Genomic DNA, 24,484 nt, shown 5'->3' with positions numbered 1-24,484 from the left:
AAAGAGCAAAAGAAGAGTGAGCAGCACGTCCTGCAACAGCCTCTGCCGTGGTGTCACAGCTCCCCCAGGGGACCAGGCTGCTCGTCCGTTTTACATTCCCAGGGCTGACCTGCCCATGTCCTTCTTATTAATGCAGGTTCCTCAAGAACTCAGCTGTGAGATTTGCTGGATCGATACTCGTTTGAGGTGCACAGATACTTTTACCCCTCGGGTGCCATCCTGGCTCACTGTATCTTCTCTCTTTCTACCTTTCCCTTAGAATAATTGATGTGAACACAAGTCAGCAATTCAAGGTGTGAACTCTAATGAGAGGATAAATCCATGACAGACGTATACTGGAAGGACTGACACTTTCTATTGCATAAAGGTAACGTTTGCAACATCAGCTGCTTCTGCTTGTTCTCCTGGTAAGGACCTACCCACTCTCTATGGAAGTTGTGATCTTCTATAGGGACAATATAGCACACATCTGGCACAAAAGCAAAACTGAAAATCCCAGCAGTAACACAAAGGAGATATTTATTGTCGAGCATCATCACATCAAAATAAGTAAACAAATGCCATAGTAACTAACAAAATACAGGAGAATGTCCTGTGAATTCACCAGATTTTAGTTTCTGGCATCTTCAAAAGATACATTTTTGGTTTGACTGACAGACAATCACAAAGCACAACTGTCCTGCAACTGGAGCAATCAGAAACGTATGGGGATAATAATCATAGGCAAAATAAACTAGTTGTAAACACATCTGTCTACTGTATTTCTAGCCACTTCCTGGTTTTTTGATTCATACCTGAGGGTTTGGGCTTGCTTCTTTTTGTATTTGCCCCTACACCCTCCCTCCAAAAAAGTCCCAAGATTTTTAAGTCTCAGTACTGTAGAGACCCATTTTCTAAATGTTTATTTCTCTGGGCAATAGTGGTTTATTCCACTGAGAAGATAAACAATTAGCTTAAACAAAATTTATTGTTACAGACAAATGACTTCGGTTTCTGGTAATTACTCAAGTTGGAGGAGCAAGTTTTCTCACGAAATGAATTATGAAATTGCTTGTTTGTTTAGTATTAGTCAAGCATACTAATATTTCAGAGTTGTGAAAATTACATTGTTTTCTCCACCCTAGCCAGGCAAACCACAAGATACAAAGCTTGAAGTTAACACTACAAGTACAGCTCCTAAGAAAATTAAAAAGCCCCACATACCCCCAAACCAGTCCAGTTATTTTAGAAAAGGTAATAGTGTGGCCTCTAACCCATTCTCTTGAAACTAGAACACATTAAAGTTCAAGGGTAAACAATAATACCAGGAAAACAACAGAAGTCAGTGTACCTTTGAAGAGCAGAACACAGAAAACATCCTTAAGGTGAGCTGTTCAAATTAAACACCTCTCTTTCAAACAAATGTTGGAAGACAGCATTAGTCCTTGATTAAAATACATCATCTTGTGACTTCCAAAGGAAATAAAAGATTGATTTATAATCACTCTGCCTTCTGCCCCCAAGATGGGAAAGGCACATACAATGTACCTGCAAATAAGTCCTTCAAATCACATTCTGACAAAAACCACCAGGCTCAAGTGAGTCATCTTCAACAGTGACATTAGCTCGGTGGTGTAATCAGCAATTAAAATTCTGAAGTTGCTAACATGCCTCCAGGAGCAGTTTTCAAAGCTACATCCAAGTACCCCTCTTCATAATGGAATTTGTGTCTGCTTAAAAAATGTTGAGACACAACTCTCAGTTTCACAAAAGCACAGCCCAGCTGCACGTCACTTGGGAATCTGCACTGGTGTAAATCATTTGGTTTGTCTGTCTGGGAGAACCAAGATAAATGGAGAAAAATAGCAGTTAAGTCACACCTGATGGAATTTTGACTTTTTCTGGTTGCTTTACTATAAATTTATCATGTAATTCTACATTCACTTTGTCTATAGAAAAGCTACTAGAATTCTTAACTCCTGGTTAAGTGTAAGTTTATTTATCTCAAAAGGATGCAGGTAGTTATGACAATAACATCTACTTAATATTGATTACATAGCCATGGGATACAGATATATATTATCATTTTCAGTGTAACCTGGAATGCCTGAGATGATTTCCACTGAGCTCTCACCCCTCATGCTCCTCCTCAGCCATCTGATGTCGCAGCCGAGGTTTATTAGGATTGTGTTCAATCAGCCAGTCAGCCAGCCAAGTCTGTGCAACAAAACACCAAACATTTTCAGTTTTCTGTTGTTTTCTGTTAACCGTATGGGAGAATATTGAAAGCATTATTTGAAACCTCTGATACAGACACTCTCCTGCTATGCTCTGAAGACCTTTCAGAAAAAACAGACATACAAATAACCTCTTTCTTCTAAATGCTCTTTTAAATCTCCACAGCTTATATCGCTTTTGAATCATTCACACTGACCTTTAGAAGACAACTTTTCCTGGCAATGCCTATCTTTGTAAATATATAAGAACACTCGAGCCATACTTCAAATAATCTGGTCAACTCTGTTTTGGAACGAGGTTGTACAATATGCATGAAACTGCTTAATGAAATATTATTCCTGACAACATCTACAGATATTTTAACTAAAATCATGCATTAAAAGTGCCAGTCTTCTGCACTGAAATAATCTTATAGCACCTACAACCTAAAAACAAAACGCGGTTACTTTTTTAAATTCACCTTGTAAGCTTTCCAGCAAATTGTACTTAAATAAGAATGTGGGAAGTAGGAATGTCTTGAGCCCGCCTTCATCTGCCAATGCCACAGCCTGGCCTTAGGCAAATCAGCCCTTTGCCTCTCTTTCTTGTAAATAGAAGTTTTTAACACATCCTTATTTACTTCACAAGGCTGTTGACAATTAGTTTCTGGAACCAACAACAAACTTCATACCATCCTGTGAAGTGAAACAATGGATAGAACAGCAGACCAGGAAGGGAAGCAACACTCTCCTGTTATTACCAGGTACAAAAAGACTGGATGACAAAGAAAGAGCCAACAAGTAGAGCACTAGGACAACCCTCACAGGTTAGTCAGCAATAGCAGGAGAACAGTAAGAACTCAAGACATAAATGGAAAACAAATACACACATACAAAACCCCACCACAAATGCCAAAATACAAAAGCTCTTAGAAAGACTACTTGGAAAAATGAGAATTTTTAAAATCATTTGCGCCTGATTAAATTTATCCTGTGTTACGTAGGGAATTTGCCGAGACAACCTCTGTGCTGCCAGCAAGTATTTCTGAGTGGACAGATAGTTCCTGATACCATCTTCTTCTAGAAAGGAAGGAAAGAAAAACAATGAAGAGCCAAACCACCCCAACTTCAGTTCTTTGGTTCCTGGAAGGATACTAGGGAAAAAAAACCAAAACACATTCCCCCAATCTCCCTGTAAATCACCCAGCAGATAACAACCTGAAAAGCAATAGCCAACATCTATTTCCAAAACAACAACAAAGCTCTATCAAATCAACATTATTTTTCTTCTGTTACAAGGTCACAGACATTACGGACAGGGAAGAAAGAGCAAATATCATATTTTCAGTATAGTAAAGCTATTGAGACTGCTTCAAATAGCTTTATGGCTTTCTTACAAGCAAGGCAAAAAAAGCATAGTCTTGATGAAGTTACTGTCAGTTACCACACAACTGGCTAGAAAATTATGCTCAGAATGCAGAGATCAATTGCAAGCAAAAAGAAACAATGAGTTAGAGAAATGTGACTTGTAAGAAGGAAAAAAAAATCAGATTTAATCTAGCAAAGAGATGACTGAAGGGAAAAAAAGATGATAATGCCCTTTAAATATGCAATAGATTGTTGCAAAAAAATTATATATTATTAATACGTTGACTCCAACGTCCTCTGGGGATAGTAAAAGAAAAGAAAAAAAGTAATGGGCTAAAAATTGGAGCAGAGGAGATTTAGGCTAAATTCTAGTGAAAGCTTTTCAACTAAGCACTGTCACAGATTACCTAGGGAGACTGTAAATTCTCCATCATCTGGAGTGCTAAAGAATAGGCCAGACAAACTTTTGTTAGGAATGGTTAGAGACAATTGGTCTGGCCTTTGGGCAAAGGGATGGATGAAAAGATTTCTTCATCTCTGTTTTCTAGATTTCTATGGGAACAGTGCCAGACATACGGATAAAATGAACATGTTACAAAGCTGGAACAATCACAGCACATTTAATCTGACCCCCTGTGTACCACATAGTTCACAGAAACATCCCTTAATTATTTGTCAGGATTATTTTTTCTGAAATGTATCTTTTAGAAAAATGGATGTTGATTAAAAAAATCTGATAATCATGTAGAATCCACCACAACTGCCAGTAAATTGTCACACTGATTAATTATTTGCATCTTAAAGAAGTACTAGTGTGAATGACTTGAACCTTAAGAATACAAAAACATTTACCATATTTTTCCAGATGAAAGAAAACTGATTTTTTTTAGGGACTGAAAACAAACAAACAAAACAAAACAAACTAACAGGAAATTAACTCTAGTCTTCCCACTAAGAACTGTAATTTGAATTACATATATGGGTAAAAAGAATAATACATGAAAGGAGAACAAGATGCATTGGCCTGATAACTAAAAAGACATCACAAGGAGACAAAAGATTTTTCTGTAGGTCTATTTGACTGCTCAAGAGAAACTTCACTCAGAAGAACCATAATTCATTTTCCTGGTGAACTGTGGAGCAAGTGAAATTAACACTGTATAGTAAAAAAAAATGATTCATCCTAAAGAAGGATGATAATAAATTGAAACAAACCTAACAATGACAAAACACAGTTAACCTTGCTAAGAACTCTACAATGTTTTACTTGACTGTGTAACTACTACCATTGTGATTAGCATCTAATCTTACTTAGTATCTATTGTACAAGAGCAATTTCAACTCAAATACACTCAGAAACAGTAAATAAAGTAAAAACTTATATTTGACACCATATGATAGTACCTACTTACCTTTCCAGCCATCTGTAACAACTGCATGTTAGAAAGAGTTTTACAGAAGACACCAAAAACCCCTGTCATTTCATCAAGGCTGATTTCATTTAGGCCTGGCTCACTTCTTCTGTTAACAAACCAATCAACATCTTGAAAGGCAAATGTTATTTGATCAGCTCATTAGCAGGTAGCTAAAACAGCACAGCTGTTTAACACAAGAGTATTTCCTTTGTACAGAGACTTTACTAATACAAAGCCGATGTATAACAAAGCGTACAACAGAAAGCTGATATATTGTACGTACCATGGGGTCTGCTGGCTTCTCTTTGCATAGCGCAGTGAGCCCAGCCAGTAATGTTGGCTTTACATAGAGGTTCATGTAATCTCTAGCTCTTTGTCCAGTTGGAATTGGCTCCAAAATCGCTGTAAAGAGTAACCACAGGTGTTGGAAAGCAGCTTGTAGTGTGATTTAAAGAAGGCATTCTTTCAAAGGTGGTTTATGTATGAGCTGCTGTTTTCCTTATTAAGTTAATAATACATAAAGGGTTTTATAGCTTCCCCCACAACAAACTGCAAAGAAACTACCTGAGCCCCTTTACAATGTCCCTGAGGTCATCTTACTAACTAGGCAATTACGAAAGGGGAGGAAAACAAATTATCTGGGGAAAACGTGTATCCTTGAAGACACATTGGGGGCAAGAAACAAACAATATGTCCCATGCTTAATACTTCTTGCAGTGTGAAGCTGGTTTCTGAAGACCCTAAAAGTCTCACCTGAAGTCCAGCTTTGTTGTTAGGGTGAGGAGAAGAGATGGTTTACAATGGGTAAGGTTTATAGGGAAACACACCGTCTTTTATTAAACTGGTGGAGTTGACAGAAACATACAAGTTTTTCTCACAGAGTTTCTGTCAAAAAGCAAAGTGATCTTTCAACTGTTACATTACAAACAAGAGATCCTCCCCAGCCTTTCCAGGTTTTATGGCCAATTTCTCTGGCACTTAACTTGGGAATTGCGCTATGGTGTGAGCATCCAGCTGCTGCAGAACAAGAATTACTCAGCCTGAGCCCAAGCAGAGTCATTCTCAAGAGAGCCAACAGGAGTCCCTGGGCTGACGCTGCCAGGAAGACCTGGAACAGCTCCCCATTTCTCTCATTTACCAGCTTTGCTCCAATTCCCAGACCACAGAGTTTGCAAAGTAGAAGCAATCCCTGTAATGGCTCTTCAGATACATTTTGGTATGCCTTTCATCACAGAAAATAGCAGTTTATACATAAAAAAGGCTCACATTCCCACAAAGCAAACAAACTCAACCTCTTCTAAATCCAATTTTATCTAGAGTCCAAACAGAGACAAGTAATAACAGGGGAGGACACTGTCCTCCCAAACATCGGCAATGTATTATTTGTACCATTTTACCTTCTGGAAACATGAACCTAATTTCTCTTTCTGCCGAGGAAATGCTGTGACTGCCGTGAAGTCCATTCCTCAGATCATCAGTCCCATAGATGGCTCTTAAGCTAAAAACAAGAGAAAAAAAGTGGTTGGTAGGCAACTGCAAATCCCTTCCAAGTCTCTACAGTCTGAGAGCATATAAAAGCAACACATATGGACTAATTAACAAGGTATTGGCTTGATTCTGTTTTTTAAAAAAATACGTAGCTACCTAAAATTTCCGTTCACGCACTCAGCATTCTCCATAAAATGGGAGAGCTTTACATAATAACAAGACAAAAGTGAAAAGCTATGTTACACAAAATTCAAGAAAGAACAGGCCACTCCTAATCTGTATCTTTTTTGTAGAAGGAAAAAAAATAAGTGAGAACTTTTGGTCTCAAGAGAAAGACAAATTCCAACTTACCTGTGAGGGTGCGTTCTCCTGGCCTTCATGCTGTTTGGTGGTCCAAGCAATTCTTTCCAGTATGAGACTGCGCAACGTCTGGCAAGAACCAGAGCAACTAAAGGTCCAGAACTCATATAGGCTGTTAAATTAGGAAAAAACACTTTTCCATATTGGTCTGCATAGAAGTTGCTACATTGCTCTGGGCTTAACTGAAGCTTCCGTTTCTGTAAAGAGTAAAAGAAAACAATATTTTTAAAAGCTTGCCAAATTAAGGTCGCTCGCTACCTCGGGTAGAATACAGCCCTCTGGTGCTGACATATCTTCAAGTGCAGGAGAATAGACACAAAGTCCCAGCCTAATCTGATTCTCCCAGATCTGATCGTCTCGGAGATACAGTGCAACAAAGCAAGAGTTTTCCAAGTTAATTAAGCAGACAAACAGGCCATTTAAGTAAAATGTGATTTCAGCCTACTCACACTTCAGCATTGTAAAATGGCTGGATGACTTAAAGTATAGCCTGGGCACAATACAGAAAAAGTGAGGAGCACTACAAGGGCAGGATTTAATTACTGAGCTGCTCCAGCATAATTCTCTACTTTTAAACAATTTTCTCTTCAACCCACACCGTTATTTATGCAATCGTTCTATTTTTCATTCAGGATTCATGCTTTATGGTTTTCACAAGAGCTGCTTAGCCAGGCTTAGGACACATTTGGGAGGTTATCAGCAGGCATAGGGCAGCTGGGAAAAGAGAAGAAAATGTTTTTAAAGTGTATTTGTTGAGCCTGAACTTATGCCACACAGAACACCAGAAATTCAGATTCCTGGTAACTTTGGTGGCGAAAGTCACTGGAGATATCAAACATACTGTCATTAAAAAATAAATAAAAATGATCTCTTATCTCATCTTCCGATACATTTTATATAAATAAAACAACCAGAAAGCCAAGGGAGGGAATTAAACAAAGAACACATGTGGAAAAGGGCATTTACGAGAATAACAAAAGTTATTTGAATTTAAAAAATAATAATAATGTTAAAATTGTGTTCAGAAGCGCAGTCGCTCACTCGTGACCAAGGGAAGGAGGGGGAGGCCCCGCCCACAACGAGTGTCGCGAGGGAGCAGCGCCCCCCAGCGGCCCCTCCCCGGCATCACGTGGTCCCACGGCCCCCCCGTCAGGGCCGGGAGGTCACACGACCAGCCCGGTAATGCCGATCGGGATGAAATACTCGCAATGCATTTGAGTAGCCATCAAGCCCATTTAGGTAAAACACAGTGGAAATTAAAAAAAAATACATCAGACCACAACCGGCCAGTTATCTAGTTGAATTAATTATCTAATTATCCACTTGGCAAACACGCGCTGTACGAAACCCCGTGATACCAGAACGATACGCCCTCCAAAGTTACATCAGAGAGTCCACACATCTGCTACATCTGTTTGCTAAATCTGAGTTTATTAACAAAGTCTGTGTTTTCCTGTGGCCAGTGAAATGACTGATCTGTTCTGTTCCACCCCATGCACCAAGAAGATGTTTCCCTACAGAATCTGGCAGCGCTGGTTGATGACATATGAAAAACACAAATTGATTTTTTGGACACACTGGCTTTTAGTTACTGGCTTGACTGCTGAAAGTTAAGATAAATATTGTTCTGACTGTTAAAGTACAGTTATCTTCCCTGAGGCTCAGCCTGTTACCTGAACGATCAGGAATCCCGATCTGAGAATGAGATCTTCTATTTCTTCTTCTTTATCAATGACATCTGGTTTGATGAGGGCCAGAGTTCTTTCCACAAAAATCTGAGGTTCAGGCATTAACATCTGCATCTTGGCTTCTAAATTAGGAATTCACGTACTCCTTTGGTACTGCAATGACATGAGTTCGTGATATTTGGAGTTTGCCTACGGCACAGTCACCAGCAGTGACATTTACCGGGCACTCTGGGAATGGAGAGGGTCACCCCAATTTCACAAAATCCACGTGAGATATTCTCTGGACTAGTTGGCAGTCTGCAGTTCACACTCACATTTCACTGCAAGATGTAAACTAATTAACTCAGACGGTGCATGAGAGGAAAAAAAGCATTATCGCACACTTTGCAAAGTTCACTGCGCTTCCACATTCTCCATCCAAACAGAAAATCTCTGTTCTCAAGCATGAAGATCATGGCGTGGGACTTATTACCTGGATCTATTCCACCTGTAAGGCTCAGGGTATTCCTCAGTTGTTACTTAATTCTTATGTTTACGGACTCAAGACAAAGTGCCATTTTTCTAACTGAGCAGATCAAGCCATCAGCAAGCTATGAGGATATAAAATCGTTCTGTGAATAGAGGAACGGGTTTCTTGCGGACTCGTTACCACTTGTGAGGTTATTTTCCCTCTTCCCTCTGCCTCCAAGCTCACAGCGCAGGGCCTCGCTCCACCTGCACTGGGTCAGACACAGGGATGCAGCCGACTGGCCAGCTCACTGCTGCAAAAATCATATCTCATTGCTCAGTTATACTTGCCTTCTCGGTCAGGATGAGCTGCCCTGTAGCTGTACCTTTGAGACTGCCCGTTTGCTTTCAAATTGGGGTGAACAAGTTGTGGCTTCCACCGCGGGGGAGGAAAGTCGGAGAGCTGAGCACGGGGGCCGGCGCTGCCTTTGCCTGGGAACCCGGCTGGAGGTGAATGCACACACCGCAGCAGCTGGAACACCCCGGCACGGACACCGGCGGCCCGAGCGGCCCAGGGCTCCACGGAGACCCCCAAGAAGCGCCTCCTCACAGACCCACCCGGAGACTCGACCCCGCCTACCCTGAGGGACCCGCCGCCACAGCAGCAGCTCTGCCCGGCGGCTGCGCCCTCTCCCCCCGCCCAGCCCGGTCTCTCCCCGGCGCCATGCCACGCACCTTCGCGCTCCGCCGCCGTTGCCAGGCGACGGCGGGGGCCGGTTCACCGGGCGGAGCCGCCACAAGATGGCCTCCGCGGGCCTCGGCTGCGCCTGAGCCGGGAGGGGGAGCGAAAATGGCGGCAGGAGCGGCGGTGCGGGGGCGGGAGGTCGCCGCCCTCGGGACGCGCCCCGCAGCCCAGAGCAGCCGCGGTGTCCGGGCAGATGGCCGAGGGCCACATCGGCTGTTGGTGGGCACCGCATTTGGTACGAGAACAAGGAAGGGAGCTGCGTGATGTGGGGGGAACTCGCTCATTTCTCCACAATAAAAGCTTTATGTCAGTTTTTACCTCACGCTCAGGACTACTGAGGGAGGTATGAGCTCATAGGAAACGTTCGTAAACCGAGGTAATGCCATTTATTGGAAAAACGAATATGCACAGAAGCCCTTCTTCAGGTTATGTAAACACCAGTATGTATTGTGGGAGCACGCACGAGGTTTCCTGTTTACATGCGCAGGATCGTGAGCCCGCGGCACACAGCCTTCCCGCACCGACCTGAACCTACAGCCCTATCTTTCGTAATTTTTTATTGAATTACAGTGCCTATCCAGTGCCACGCTACTTCTATCACAAAACCAAACATGTAATGAGCAAGACCAGCCGCGTTTTCTGGGCTAAACCACAACGAGGTGAGCCATAAGAGCTGGGGAAGCCACGTTCGCTGGGGATTATCACCAGGTTTTACCACCATTGCTCCCTGCAGACTCCCCATTTCCCCAGCTCTCCGGGAGCAATTCTGATACAGCATCACCCATCTGACATGGCGATCTCTTGTGCTGTAGCCCGGTGTGTGACCTGCACACCAAAGCATTGGCCGCTCCGCTATCACCCGCCGCCCCGTTGGCCCCGGGCAGAGCTGAGCGGCTGCCAGCTGGCCCGGCATGGCCCGGGTGTGACCGGTGAGCACCGCTGATAACCACTGAGCTCGCTCTGCAGGCACCACTCCTCTCCAGTGGGCCTCGGCACCTCTTGGTACCGATTTCTCAAAAATTGTGGGCTCCGAGATGGCGTTAAGACCTCCAGCCTGCTGGTGAATCCAGCTGAAACGGGCTGTTGCATTTGAGTCCTTGAGGTGACACTGGCAAAAGGACAGAGAGAAAACACAGGTATATGGGCTTAATTTTTTTAATGAAATCAGACTGAAAGTGGATGCAAAGGAGAAAAGAAAAAAAAAACACTTTAAGAGCTATAGATGCTGACATTGTGTACTCTGGTTAGCAGAGGAAATAAATTGATTGCAAAAGCTGGTTTTAGTGTAAGAAAAATGCACTTTGCCTTAATCTTTTTCATGAGCGAGGTAAATAATAAATAAAAATGACAAACAAAACTATGCAATTATCTCCTTGCAGCCAGTTTGAAATATGTTTAAAAATCCAAGACTGAAGTTGTGTTTTATTCACACACTTTAAAAAAATAAAGGTTCCAAGTGCACAAGATGAAGTAATTCAGATACAGGCTTTCCTTCACTGACAGGGGCGTATGGCATTTGTTTCTCTAACAGAGATACCTTATCCCATATTTAGGTTGAAGACATTGTAAACACTGCAGCCACACAAAGATAATGAACAAATGTGTTTATAAAAAAAAGCTGGGAGAAGGAGTTCACCAGCTTTTTAGTTTAGTTCAGAGTTAATTGTTTATTTTCAAAGTCAATGAGCACAAGTCTGACAGCCCTAGCTTAGATTTAGCAGCTGGAAGGCTTCCTCGGCCTGCATGAATAATTCAGAATTATCATTACATAAGAAATAGTGAATTTAATATCCATGTAAAACGCTGCTAAGATTAATCTCTTGCAATTTATTTATTGTGTGTATTTTTTTTTTCAGCTAACCAAAGGCTAAAAAACCCAAGTGTATTTCTGTGCATCCTTACACGTAGCAGTTTCACCGGGAGCAGAGTCCTGTGCACTCCACTTCCCGCCACGGGCCCTCCGTCTGTCTCAGAATTTCTCTCCTCGCTGTTTCCAGAAGCATTTCTGGAGGGCGGAGATTGTCTAATTTTAGTACCTCAGAGAATCCTCGTCTCTCCAATGAGCGGGCGGCTGCATCTGGAGCTGCAGCCAATTACCCCAGGTTTCCTCTTGCTACGCTTCCCACGATGGTTTAATAATGCAGACTTACAAATTTAAAGTGGCCCTACATGTTAAGACAAAATAACATTATGTGTTCCCTAACAAACACATTTTTCACAGTAATAAAGTCTCAAGGGTTTCTTCTAAAGCCTTGCATTCTATAAACCTGACCTTACGACCCTGTGTTAATAGCATTATCATATGTATATTATCTTTATAGTGGCTGAAAAAATATTTCTGAAAACTAAAAGGCTGGTCTGAAGCATCTTCCTTAACTTCTGTAAACCAGGGATGTGGTTTTAAGAAAAAAAAAGAAAAGTATAATTACCATGTAATGAACCATTACAGTTCAGAATACTTCCCTGGGTGTAGCTTTGCTGCTGTATCTTATCTGTTAAGCGGTTTAACTAGCCTTAGTTCACTTATTTTTAGCTGGCATGGAATATAACAACACTGAAAGACTGTGGCTACAGGTGCATTTACATTCTAGTAACAACAGAAAAGTAACTTTTTAAGGAAAAAATATTATTTCAGAGCTTTGTACTCCAATATTGAAAGAAGATGGAGAAACTAATGTCTTGAAGACTCTTAAAAAGGGAAAGAAAAAGAGAATGATGAAAAAAGAGTGAAGAAGAGCTAAAGGAATAACATTGACTAGTTGCATTGATTAAAAATGAAGCTTGCACATCCTTTAGCTTTATTTGCATTTTGACATTAAGAACAGAAAAAAAAAAATTGCTTTTGCAGTAATTTACTACCTATAGATTTACCACCCATACAACTTTTGTCCACCACTGACTTTTTTTTGCTTCTACCTCTCCGATAAACTGTCCTAACCTGCCCACAGCACAGCTTACCTTCAGCACTTGCTTCATCCAGGCTTGCTTTCGCAGCACATAGTGTCTCTGACGGAAATCCTGTGACCGAGCTAACTTCCTCTCCTGCAAGCTTGCTCTCTGCTCCATTTCTGCCTTCTTACAGCTGAACAATTCTCCTCTTGCAGTTTATCTGCATGTCTGTAATCCCAGCTAGCTTTCCACTGCTGCTGACCCTTGTCAAGCCTTCCTTGCTGCTTTCCTCTATTCTCACCATTTTCTTTAAAGATAAAATTAACAACATATTGTCTTGACGCTTCCCCTTTCTGTAAGTCCGTGAGTGGCACTGACAAAAATCTTACCTACACGTGTCCTGTAACTCCTGTAACTCTGTCACTTGCCCTATTAACCTCACCCTGTTTCACTTCCTAATCCCCTCACACCCACTCTTTCACTTGTTCACAGCTTCAGTCGTTCAGTCTGTTCTGACCCCCCGGCACCCACACAGATGTGCTTGTCTCTTTTACATTTAAAAAAAAAAACCAAGAAGCCTTTGGTAGAAGTGCCTCTTGTCATCTCACTTTTCCAAGTTTCCAATCACATCACTTGTCCAGTTCTACCCTAAATCCCCTTCAAACTTGCTTTTGCTTACTCTCATCATCTGAAAGTTTCTCAACCCATCATAAACTAATCTCTTCTTGGGCCTTCGCTCACGTTTAGCATAGTTACCTAGTGTCCCATCTCAGCTTTTGCAAATATTCTCACCTATTGCTGCTTCTCCAGTCGCTATTTCAGCTTGGCTTGTCAGTATCGTACCTCGTGTTTCTTTCCCTTGTCTGCAAGACATCCTAACGAGCAAATACAGATGTGATTGCCTCTCATTACTGTCTCCTTTCAAACTTCAGGTATCCCCATTGCAATTAAAAGTCTTGGTAATAAGCACATGTCAGACAAACCATCTGCCTGAAACCCAACCACTTTTCTACTGAGTTATTTTACAGTCAACTGTGCAAAGAAGTTGGTGGAACCTTACAGCCAGGAATGTGGGGTTTGGGCTCAGATTGGTCTAAATCACTGTGGGGATGTCAATAAAAAACAGCTTGTGCCTTGGCTGACATGGCTGGGAATCTTGCTCAAGGTCTCCTCATCTCTGTTATTAACATCCTTTTCTTTGTCCTCAACAAAGACCACATTCGCTTCCATTCACAAAGCTCTGCAACATCATTTTCTTAGTTCTTCAGCTTAACTCCGGTAGTTCTCCACATCTTTCCAGAGTCCACTCTATCACACACAAAACTGTTAGTCTTCAATCACAAGCCCATTCACATTCTGCTCGGGTCCCACGTACCTTTTGTTTGATGCTAAAGGGACACAGATATCTCCTACTTCCTGCTAGTAGGTACAACTGAATTCCACTACTGCACTTTCAAATCAAGACCTTCCTGCTTCTTCCCATGGTGAGCTCCTGTTGAACACCTGTAGAGGCTGGTATTGACAACTTATTTTCTATAAAGCTCCTCCTCATTGCATATGGATACTGCATATAGATATTAGGCTTTTACCCAACCTTTTGGAGGAGAAACTCTTGCATGGTTTTGCTCTTTCATTTCATAAACATAATGTTTAACATAATACTAGCTTGGGTTACCCCTGAGGCCACTAAGCTCATAGATAAGTCTTCGGTGTAATGCTGTCCACAATGAATAAATGAATGTATCAATAAACCAATAAAAATATTTTATTTGGCAAATTACAAGAGGCAATCAGTTAAATAAGGCTTTTTGAAAAGTTATATTGTCAAGGCTTCCTTAAATGCTTATTTTCTTCATCTTAAGTTATGTAGTATAAGGCACCCTTTTTCCATTCTTATTTTGAGCACTTACTTTCAGCCATACCATTAAAATCAAAGTTATTATTATTACATTTATTTATTTATACTGTGCATAAAGACCAACTCAGGCAGAAGCTTCTTATAGCACGGTATTTTGTATATAGCAGGCAATCTGTGACCTGAGATGCTTACAATCACTTTAGACAAGACAGAGGGTTCGGGAAGGGGATAAATTACATCAACAGTTTCAAGGAAGTGAATAATACCTTGGTTCTCCTCTTTTTTTTTTGAAAAGAGGAGCTAGAAAAATCAACACAATGGAAATAACAAGCAAATAGAGAGAATAGAGAAGAAAGGGAAGGAGGCAATGAGGACAGGTATGGCACAAAACTGGTATAAACAGACAGCAAGGGCAGGGCATGGAGTAAACAGCAAGTTTGATAGAACAGCAGAATTAGGCCCAAGATCAGAAAGTCCATACACAAGTAAAATGCAGTTGAATTTCAGTCAACACCATGAATAATCATAGTAGTTACAGGATTAAAAAAAAGGGCAAACAGGACGATAGGATGTTTTTCTCAGCAGTAGATGTGTCATGTAAGAACAATTACCACCTGAGAAGGTATGTGCATATTTTTCTTTCTTTAACCACAGACTTTGAGAAGAGAGTAAAATGCAAGACCAAAACCTAAGTCACAACCCAAAGGAATTATTGAAAATTACCTGTGGCTTGATGGGGCCTGGTGAGACAAATAATAATTATAACAACCCATATTCTCATGTTTCTCTGTCTTCAGTGTCTAGATATGTAAAGAGTAACTTGCCAGTCAGTCTTGCCAGTCAGTTTTCAAAGCAGGCTGCTTAGCCAGTCTATAACCACATTGTTGTCCTGCTATTGGCTATGGGACATTTAAGTCATCAAATTAAAATGGGGCAACTGGCAATCACAGAAAGCCTTGGGAGTTGGGAAACTGCTATTTGGAATTGTCAAGATGAGAGACTGAGAGAGACCTGACCAGAAGAAATCAGCAGTTGGAAGAAAAGAGAACAGCTCTAAAGCAAGCATTGCTAGGCAGGGCAAGGATAACGTGGGACCAAGTACCAGTGCAAGGGCTATGAAAGGAAAGATGAGACGGGTTCAGTAAAGCAAGAAAGAGAAGAAGGAAAAAAAGAGAAGAGTAAGAAATGGGAAACATATGGAGAAGTCGCAATGAAATGACAATCATTCAAGTCCTTAGCAAAGCTTCATGAAATACAAAGGTGCTGTTTGGGGCAGTGAATCTTGCAAGGAAATTAAGCAATAAATAACATCAAAAGCACTCAGGTTACATCCACCAGCTAAGCCTAAACTTTCATGACACACTCATATAAGCTGCTGCCAATTTCAGTTTGCTCTTAGGTGCTGGTCTATAAACTTGTAGCTTCAGCACAGATGCATTTCTGCAGTCAGCTGTCATAGCTGCATACAAAAAGCCTGCAAAAACAAGGTGGACAGTGCACGTTTACCACTTCAGCCGGATCAGCCTGCAAATATCAGTTTGGCCTTAGTCCCCTGGAGTGATTTAAGCCAATGCACGGTATTTTCTCATGGAAGCAGGCCAGCAGCCCCGTATAAACAAATGCAGTCAGTTGACAGACAGTGGCTTAGTTGGTTTTCACCACAAACCATACCTTTTTGATACAGACCTGATTGACAGGTTTAAGATGTAAGACAAATCTGTCTATAAAAATCAAAGTAAGTTATCTTGCTGGATGTGGGATAAGTTCCTCTGAGATGGCATAAATTAGGATAAAGAATATCTCATGAAAAATGTCTTTACTTCTAACATTTTATTTAAATCCAATACAAGAAAAACAATTAAAAAAAAACACTCTCATAAAGATGAGTATCTTTATCAGATAACATATACAACCTGTCCTGTGGGCATTACAATTATGAAATGTACTGGTTAGATACTCTTTGTATTGTCTTTACTAGACCTGACCTCATATAACATTGCTTCTCAAACTTTAGCCTGAAGAGCTGTTTGCAGAGCTTGTCCGCAGTGTACCCTACCCTGTCAGCAGACAACATTGGGATAAACATTTCTCAAGATAAAGTTCCGAGCTATTGTAGCTTGGGCCACAAAATGTGACAGAATACTTACAAATTAATATCCTTCACCTGGCTGACAAATCACACACATTACATATACTATGCCTGTAAATTATCGGAGCTAATCATGTTGGGCACTTATTTGTAATTACTTTAATACTTTCCTACTTGTAAGTAACAAGAATGTGCGTGTGTGGCAGAAGATTTACAAAAGCAAATAGCCACCACGGCTGAAGATTTAAAATCCAGAAATTATAAGAAAATCAGGTGCAATTCCAGTAACAAATATGATGCAGTCTTGTTGCACTTGTGCGTGGGTATCAAAGGAGAAAGCTCAGCTTGGACCAGTTAAAGCGATGCTGAATTACAGATTCACGGAACGGCTGGGGTTGGAAGGGACCTCTGGAGATCATCTAGTCCAACCCAATGCTCATGGCAAGTACCACAAGCACCAAAGCAAAAGAGCGGCTTGAAATTCATGACTGTAGTGAGGGGGCTCTTTTCCATACCACGTCCCAATACCAAGCACAATTTCCTTTTTTTTAGTTTAATTTTTTTTCTTCTCCTTAAGCGCTCTGGCTTATAGCCTGAACCAATGGAATGCTTCATTAAAAGAAAATAAAAAAGGAAAAAAAATGGATCAGGCCCTTATCCTCAACATACCATATTCATTTCATGTTCACCTTGAATACTCTACTTGTTGTACTGCTACAAAGCTCACAAAACCAAACCAAATGTTCCCTGTTTTACCCAGTTCTAGTCCAGCAAATGAACCCTGTTGAGGATGAAAAGTGCTCTAAAAGCAGTTCCCTGAAGGACCTCCCAGACCATAGACCTGATTACTTAACAACAAAATCTGTCACCATGATTTATTTTCATTCTCAAGTAGCTATGCGCTTTCTTTTTGAATTGTAATAGCAGATGAAAATATGCAAGTCGAGACAGAGGAGATATTTGACAGAGGGGGGAGCAAGCAAGTAATAACATATGCATTCATTAGTACTGCAAGTTAGGTAATAATTGTTATTTTTTGCCCACAAGGAAAGGGTTTAACTTTTTTTAAGATGTGGGAGCAAGCTTTAGCTGTCTATCTAAAATCCAGACTCTGTCCCTTTGATGTGGAGAAGTGAGATATTAGGAACAGTATGCTACAGAAGAATTTTGATTGCAAGGAACAGTTGTCTTCTGCACTTTTCACACACAACTTCATCAACAAGGTTGATATATCCCTGGGCAAAAGACATTAAGGCCTAGGCACAAGCTCAGGGCTGCAGTTCCCAGAATTATGTAACATCCAAACCTAAGTTTCCATTAAAAACAACAAATTTTGGCCCTCTCTGTTGCAAAACCAGCAGAGCTGGAAACATTAAGTAAACCACTCGTACTGGAGTAACTGACTCAGTGTACACACCACACCTTAAGCTAAAACGGTGCAACTTTTTAAGTAAATACTGCGCTCAACTCTCAGGCGCGATTCCGTGACTTCACCGTGCGGGACCCGCGAGCCTGGGCAACCCCCGCGGGGCTCCGGCGGGACCGCGTCGGAACAACGGAACAGCGAGAGCAGAGCGCTGGTTCTGACCGTCCCGCCCGGGCCCCGCACCCTCAGGGCTTGGGTCTCCTCCCTGTCACGCGTGTGATTTTCCTGAAGCACCTGGCTAGGCCGGCAGCGCTCCACGGGGCGGCCGCCGCAGCGGGCACTTCCCTGCCCGCCACAAGGGGACAACGCGCCGTACTCGCGGGTCCCACGGGAGGGCGGTCCTCCCCAGGCGCCCCACACCTCCGGAGCTGCCCTGGCGATAACGGCACGACTGCCGTCCCCATCCCCTTCCCCTTCCCCTTCTTCCTTCTTTTCTTCCTCCTCCTCCTCCCCTCACAGGCGGGAAGAGCCGCCCTCAGCCTTGAGGCGAGAGGCCTCCGCGCGCCTCGCCTTCCCTCCTAGCCCAGTCCCGCGGGCCGCCATTCGCCTCGCCCCGCGCGCCCCGCCCTCCCCTCGCAGCAGAACCAACAGAAACCGCGTGACGGCGTGAGTGACAGGCGGCAGCGGCCAACGTTAAAGATCCTTATTGCTGTGTGGCTGAGGCTCCGGCGGTATAAAGGCGGCCACGCGTTAAGGCTCCGGGCCGGAGAGTACGTGTCTCAGGGGGAGGAGAAGGTGGTGGCGGGGCCGGTGCGTAGCAGCCGAGCGCCGCGGGGAGGGGTGCCAGCTCCTGTGCCTGAGGGATTTTAATCCGATTCCGGCCGGCCCGGATTTTATTAGGAGCGGGTTTTAAAGTGAGTATGAGCGGCGGCGGGATGGCGATGGCGGAAAGGGGGGGAGGGGCGGGACCGGACCGGATCAGACCGGCCCGGCGGGGGGAGCCGCCTCGCTGACCCGCGGGGCCGCGCTCGTCTCTTGCAGGCGCCTGTCGTCCCTCTCGCCTCTGCGGACGGGGCAGCATGTCCGAAGCGGAGCAGCAGTTGGCGGCCGCTGCCGGCGCCACCCAGAACGGGCACGAAGCGGCCGAGAGCGCAGGAGAACAGCAGGCCGAAACCGGCGGGGCTCCGGCGGCGGGCGCAGCAACGGCGGCAGCGGCGACAGCGGGAACGGCGGCAGCAGGAGCCGGACCGGCGGCGGGAACAGCGGGGGCGGCCGCCAGCCAGAACGGAGCCGAAGGCGACCAGATCAACGCCAGCAAGAATGAGGAGGACGCGGGGTAAGCGCCGCGCTTCCGTCGGCGGGTTGAGGCGGGAGCAGGCCGCGCCCCCCCCGCCCCCGGGCGCCATGTGCGGCGGCGGAGCGCGGCCGCCAGGCCCCGGCGCGGCCCTTCGGCGGGAGCGGAAGCGAAGCGGGCGGCTGGCGCGCTCCGGGGCCCGCTCCGCCCGGCGGGGGAGGGCGGCGGGCGGCCCTGCTGCGGAGGGATCGGTCGGGCGGTGAGCCGGCGGCCCTGCAGCACCAGCGCTTCCTTTGTTCTGGAGCTGCCTTTTGTTGGCGCCATGTGGTGGCTGGGGGAGGGGCGAGGAGCGGGTTTGTTGCCGTCTCACGCTGTAAAATGGAAGGAGGTTTTAACTCGGTTCGCTTCGTATCCCGCGTTTTCCCCCTCCTTTTCGCTTTTTAACGGAAGGAGTTATTTTCTGTTTGGGGGGGTGGGCTGGTTCAAACTTCGTGAGGATTGCATGGCCCGTCGCCGCCGGCGATCATGTAAATGTGAACATGTTTTGTGTAACGCATATAAAAATAATCCTGACTTTGGAAGCTAGACGGGGGAAGCTAAGTATTTTTTGAGTGAGTAGGGGAAAAAATCAGCACGAATGAGATGATGTGCAGTGTGTTTAAACCAGTAAGGTTGATTTTGGTGTACTTTGCAGCATTGTCAGAAAACGGCTTATCGTTCACAATTGATTTCTGGAGGAGTCAGTGTAGTTTCGCTGTGTTTTGATCCTTGTGTACAAGAGAGTCATTTATTTTCTATCATAGTTGGTTTGTTTACGTATATACATGCTTGACTTGAAAACTACCTGTCTGTTTCTCAAATGGGTCTTTGTTATTTAGTCTACACCATATATTTAATTGGAACTTCCTTTGTTATCCCTGGGCCCTGAACCAGAGGATCTGTTCCCTCAGGTTGGACAGTGAGCTGAAGTCACCGTAGTGTAATAGATTTTGGCCGTAATGGAAGGAGGAAAACTTGCACAAGTGTCTCATAAGCTAACGCTGGATGTATCTTTTGCACACACTAGAAGGATTGGGAACCAGGCCCTTTAGCTGTGCGCAAATTTTTGTTTTACTTTTTTAGTGTTCTGCCTTGAAAAGAGGTGATGCTCTCTGCCTGTCTCACATAGGAGGTGACAAACTTCAACCCCAAATCAGTGTGACACAAAACTTCAAGAAAAGCAGTTATTTAGAGGGTTTGACCTATGTAGAAAATATAGCACTGTGCTAAAACAAGGTCTGTCCAAGGCAGAGTTTTGGATGCTGACATTGGACTATTTTGTTGAGAGCTGAAACATGCTTTGATTTAGCTGCACTACTATGCTCAGGAGGAAAAAAAGAGACTACATGTTAAGATAGCAGTTGTTCAGTTTGTGTGGCCTTGGAAGGCAAAGCCAAATATGAGGAATTTGGTCTTAGTTTCAAAGGCTTTATGTTGTGTTATGTAAATATATGTAGATATGGATCATTCCAATTACAAAACAAAGGACTGTAAATTACAAAGTGTAATATCTACTGCTGTGGTAAGAGGTGAACTTAGTATGTGGCAATATCTGTGTATACCACAGCCCCATCCCAATGGCATAAAGCAGCTACAGCTGCCTGCAGACAAATTCCTGTCATCCCCCAACCACTGAATTTCTCTTGATTATTCTACGAGCGTAGTCAAGGATGACAGGATATGGTATGGAAAACCACTGTCAGTCTGTACAAATTACAGCAGTCATGCTTGGTCAGTAAGCAGTTGTGATGAGAAGGAATCCATCAAGTTATCTTTTTTCACTTGTTATTGAAAGGCTTAGGAAACTTTGTAAGGCCTTTTTTGCAAGGTTCTGTAATGGCTGCAAAAAGCACACAGCCTTAACTTGAACTCTGTGTATCTTGCTGTACCTGTCAGTTGAGCATGCACACTTTGATCTTCTGAAGAAGTAAGGGTTTAGCCTATAGAGGATATAGTTTCATCCAGTTCAAGGAGAAAAAAAAACATAGTACCTATACATTTTCCTCATGTTGCCTTTTGAACATAAATGGATGCTTGTAATAGCAAATCTAAGTTAAACATAACCACCAATACCCAATTTTATTTACACATAGTCTAGTTTCTAAAGTGCTACTAGCTTCTCGTGCCAAATCTAGGTTGCCCCTAAACAGAGTAATAACAACTTTAACTGCTTTGGTTTATAGTTAGCTTGGGAACTCTGAAAATAGAAAATACAACCATGTTATTAATATTATCATTTGAAGTGAGGCATTTGAAAAGTGCCTGATTACTAATGTAAGTTTTGTGTTTTAGCTTCACTTCTGTATTGTGATTCGTTAGTATTTAGTTCTTTTGAGATGCTTCAGAGGATATTTTGTGTGGGAAAGTGGGCAGGGAAGTACTGTATTACCTTTCATGAAAGTAAAGACTTAATAGTGAAGATAACTCCTGTAGTTCTTGTGAAGATAGAACTAGATTCTGTAACTAAGCAGGAAGAAATGCACAACATAGTTAAGGGAGGTCCAAAGTCTCAGCTCTTGTATGTGACTGTTCTTGAAGGTCGTAGATACCTGGTTTAAATTCTGCAGAACAGTTGTAGGACTAAAATTTTTACTGCCATTTGTCCACATCCTAAAAGAGCCTCAAGTATTTTGCTTTTGATGCCTTATTCTATCCTGAATGTTTTTAAAATGGTAGGAATGATCCTAGGTTCTTTCCAAAAACTGAGTTGGCAGTACTCTATAATCAATACTGCTTTGTTGCAAATAACAAAATACTGTTGAAAGAATGTAAGTTACTTGTGAATAATATAATGGGGCAATTTTTACTGCTTCTTATAGTTTGGAATAAACTTTATGATGCATTGTGTCATTCAAAAAGAGAGTGTATTCTTGTGCACTCCTGTAGTATCATTAGCTTTTGACAAGATGTAAAAGCATTTAGCTTAGAAGAGTTTGTCCTGTTTCTGACAACACTGCTGAGGTATGTCCCACTATGAGCATTTTGCTCTGTGTGCTTTTCTGTAGTATTTTGTGAATCTAAACAGCTTTATCTCTTTGAAATTTCAGGAAGATGTTTGTTGGCGGCCTCAGTTGGGATACAAGCAAAAAAGACTTGAAAGATTACTTCACCAAATTTGGTGAGGTAACTGACTGTACGATAAAGATGGACCCTAACACAGGAAGATCCAGAGGCTTTGGATTTATTCTCTTCAAAGAACCTGGGAGTGTTGAAAAGGTGAATTTAAGATTCACATTTCAGATTCTTAACTTCTCAGGGAAACTTTTCAGCTTGGGTTAATCATATCAAACTATCTTTCAGGTTCTGGAACAGAAAGAACACAGGCTAGATGGACGACTAATTGACCCCAAGAAGGCCATGGCAATGAAAAAGGATCCAGTGAAGAAAATATTTGTTGGTGGACTTAACCCAGAAGCCACAGAAGAGAAAATCAGGGAATACTTCGGAGAGTTTGGAGAGGTGTGTAATGTTACCTTAGTAAATACTGAAACATAGTCTCCAGTTGCTGTTTAGTTTACTGATAATTTGCAAGTTGCAAATTAAATTAACTTCAGGTGTATTAAGCCTTCTGTAACTGGTCCAGAGGTTTCCCATCTTAAGTGCAAGGAAGACACATAGTGTGCTAGGCGCTTCCATTGCTAGTTAGATACCCTGTGTTTAATTCAAACTGTTTTGTCTTATGTTAAAATTGGTTTTAAGTATTGTAAAATTGAAACTTCTGGTCTGAAATCCAGTGTTAGTGTAGGAAGAATATTGCAACTTCAGTGTTGCATAATATGCATAGATAGGAAACTGACCGTTTTAGTGTCCCAAATGCCATGCAGTTAACTGTTTCACTAAAACGGAAATCTGAAAGTAGTATTTAATGTCCTCAGATTGAAGCAATTGAACTTCCAATGGATCCAAAGACCAACAAAAGGAGGGGGTTTGTGTTCATCACTTTCAAGGAAGAGGATCCAGTGAAGAAGGTTTTGGAGAAGAAATTCCATAACGTCAGTGGAAGCAAGGTAGAAACTTTGACTTGTCAATTGTTGTTCAAGCTCTTAATACCACAGCATCTATAATATGAAAAGGATTTTGTAGACCTGTGATCTCAGGGTACCAAAATTACGATAAGGACAGCTTTCAGTTTACCACAGTGGTGTTTTACCATAAGTTCAGTCACAGAGGTTACCAAGGCTTTTTACTAATTCTTGTGGCTTTAATACTTGCTATGTTCTAGGGGCTTTTGTATGTAAAGCCTCTGATTGCATTTATTAAATTTGTGTGGGAAAAACTGTCTTATTTATGTATCAGTCTGGCACTGTAAGCTATTTCAATAGATGCTTAACTATTTTCATCATAGAGCACTTGTATATAAAATTCAAGGATTATAGACTAACTTTTTAAGCTGCTGGCTGGAACTGGCTCTGTCTGACAGCTTGGTGTCTTCACTCAGAAGCACCGCCTGCTACTAAAACTTTGTCATGTAAACCCAATAAAAGGATGCAGAGAGTAAATATGTACTTAGGGTAACTTGCACCTGGTCAGCTGGTTATGTGCAATACTGTAGAAGTGGTGTGAGGTGCTCTGAAGAGTTGACATTGCTCTCTGTGGGAATGGCTAGTGGAGGCTTATGTGTCAAGCTTGCAAGGGCTGGAGGCAAATGATGTATGCTGGCTGGAGGTGTCCTTCCATTGCTCCATGGTCAGTGCGACCATGTGTTAACTTGAGAGCCCTAGTGCAGTTGGTCATACTCTGACATGGTGACTTCAATTGCACTTAGTTTGACTGGTCTTGACACAGCACAGAAGAAACTTTGGCAAATGTACTGGTAGTTGGCAAGGCCCTCTAGTTAGCAATAAAGTTTGTTTTCAAGAGAAATGAAAGTTTATGTGCCAAGGGAGCTGAGAAATAAGTAATACATGTGTATCTTGTAAATATGGCTTGTTTTTGTGTCGATAGAATAAAAAAAGCAGGTTACCTTAAAGCTTCTGTGTGAAGAATTCCAAATCAGGCTTGCTCAGGTGCTGCTATCACTGGGAGTTGTTCTTTCACAGCAGCAGTAGCTTTCTTCTCAGACTGCATAGATTCAGGAAGTGGGAAGCTGGCTGACAGCTTGAACTGCAGCTTGGGAACCTGTCTGGGAAATGTCAATTCTCATTGGTTTTAGCTGTTAGATAAGTGACGATTTCAAGTGTTGTTAAGTGTACTGTACAGTCCAACACAGGTGCTCAGTGTATAGGGTGTATGAAGTCTGCCAG

General features: G+C 42.6%; 2 protein-coding genes across 15 annotated transcripts in view; one reads left to right on the top strand and one right to left on the bottom strand.

Moving 5' to 3' along the window:
• Positions 1–502: 502 nt before the first annotated feature.
• NME5 (NME/NM23 family member 5) lies at positions 503–13,020 on the bottom strand. 7 transcript variants are annotated; one of them, XM_065029913.1, is made up of 6 exons: positions 12,665–13,020; positions 9,697–10,814; positions 6,818–7,023; positions 6,376–6,476; positions 5,262–5,380; positions 503–2,196 (listed from the first exon to the last, which is right to left on the bottom strand). In XM_065029913.1, exons 2-6 carry the CDS (start codon positions 9,988–9,990, stop codon positions 2,110–2,112), a joined length of 807 nt encoding a protein of 268 aa, XP_064885985.1. In that variant the 5' UTR covers positions 9,991–10,814; positions 12,665–13,020; the 3' UTR covers positions 503–2,109. The 7 variants fall into 7 exon arrangements, with proteins under 7 accessions (XP_064885985.1, XP_064885987.1, XP_064885988.1 ...); XM_065029915.1 differs by lacking the exon at positions 9,697–10,814 and adding an exon at positions 8,500–8,667 and having other exon boundaries at positions 12,665–12,998; XM_065029916.1 differs by lacking the exon at positions 12,665–13,020 and adding an exon at positions 8,500–8,667 and having other exon boundaries at positions 503–3,275; positions 9,697–9,897.
• Positions 13,021–18,587: 5,567 nt separating this feature from the next.
• The window catches only part of HNRNPAB (heterogeneous nuclear ribonucleoprotein A/B), a 30,489-nt gene continuing 24,592 nt past the window's right edge, over positions 18,588–24,484 (top strand). For all 8 annotated transcript variants that reach the window (XM_065029908.1, XM_065029904.1, XM_065029912.1 and 5 more), the window contains exons 1-5: positions 18,588–18,822; positions 18,950–19,244; positions 22,289–22,457; positions 22,542–22,700; positions 23,117–23,248. In XM_065029908.1, coding sequence (XP_064885980.1) covers positions 18,988–19,244; positions 22,289–22,457; positions 22,542–22,700; positions 23,117–23,248 — 717 coding nt within the window. In that variant the 5' untranslated portion in view covers positions 18,588–18,822; positions 18,950–18,987. The remainder of the gene's footprint in view (positions 18,823–18,949; positions 19,245–22,288; positions 22,458–22,541; positions 22,701–23,116; positions 23,249–24,484) is intronic.

This window comes from Columba livia, chromosome 14, assembly GCF_036013475.1.
Source record: "Columba livia isolate bColLiv1 breed racing homer chromosome 14, bColLiv1.pat.W.v2, whole genome shotgun sequence".
Lineage (NCBI taxonomy): Eukaryota > Metazoa > Chordata > Aves > Columbiformes > Columbidae > Columba > Columba livia.
The sequence above is the reverse complement of the archived record's forward strand: the minus strand, read 5'-3'. Positions and strand labels throughout refer to the sequence as shown.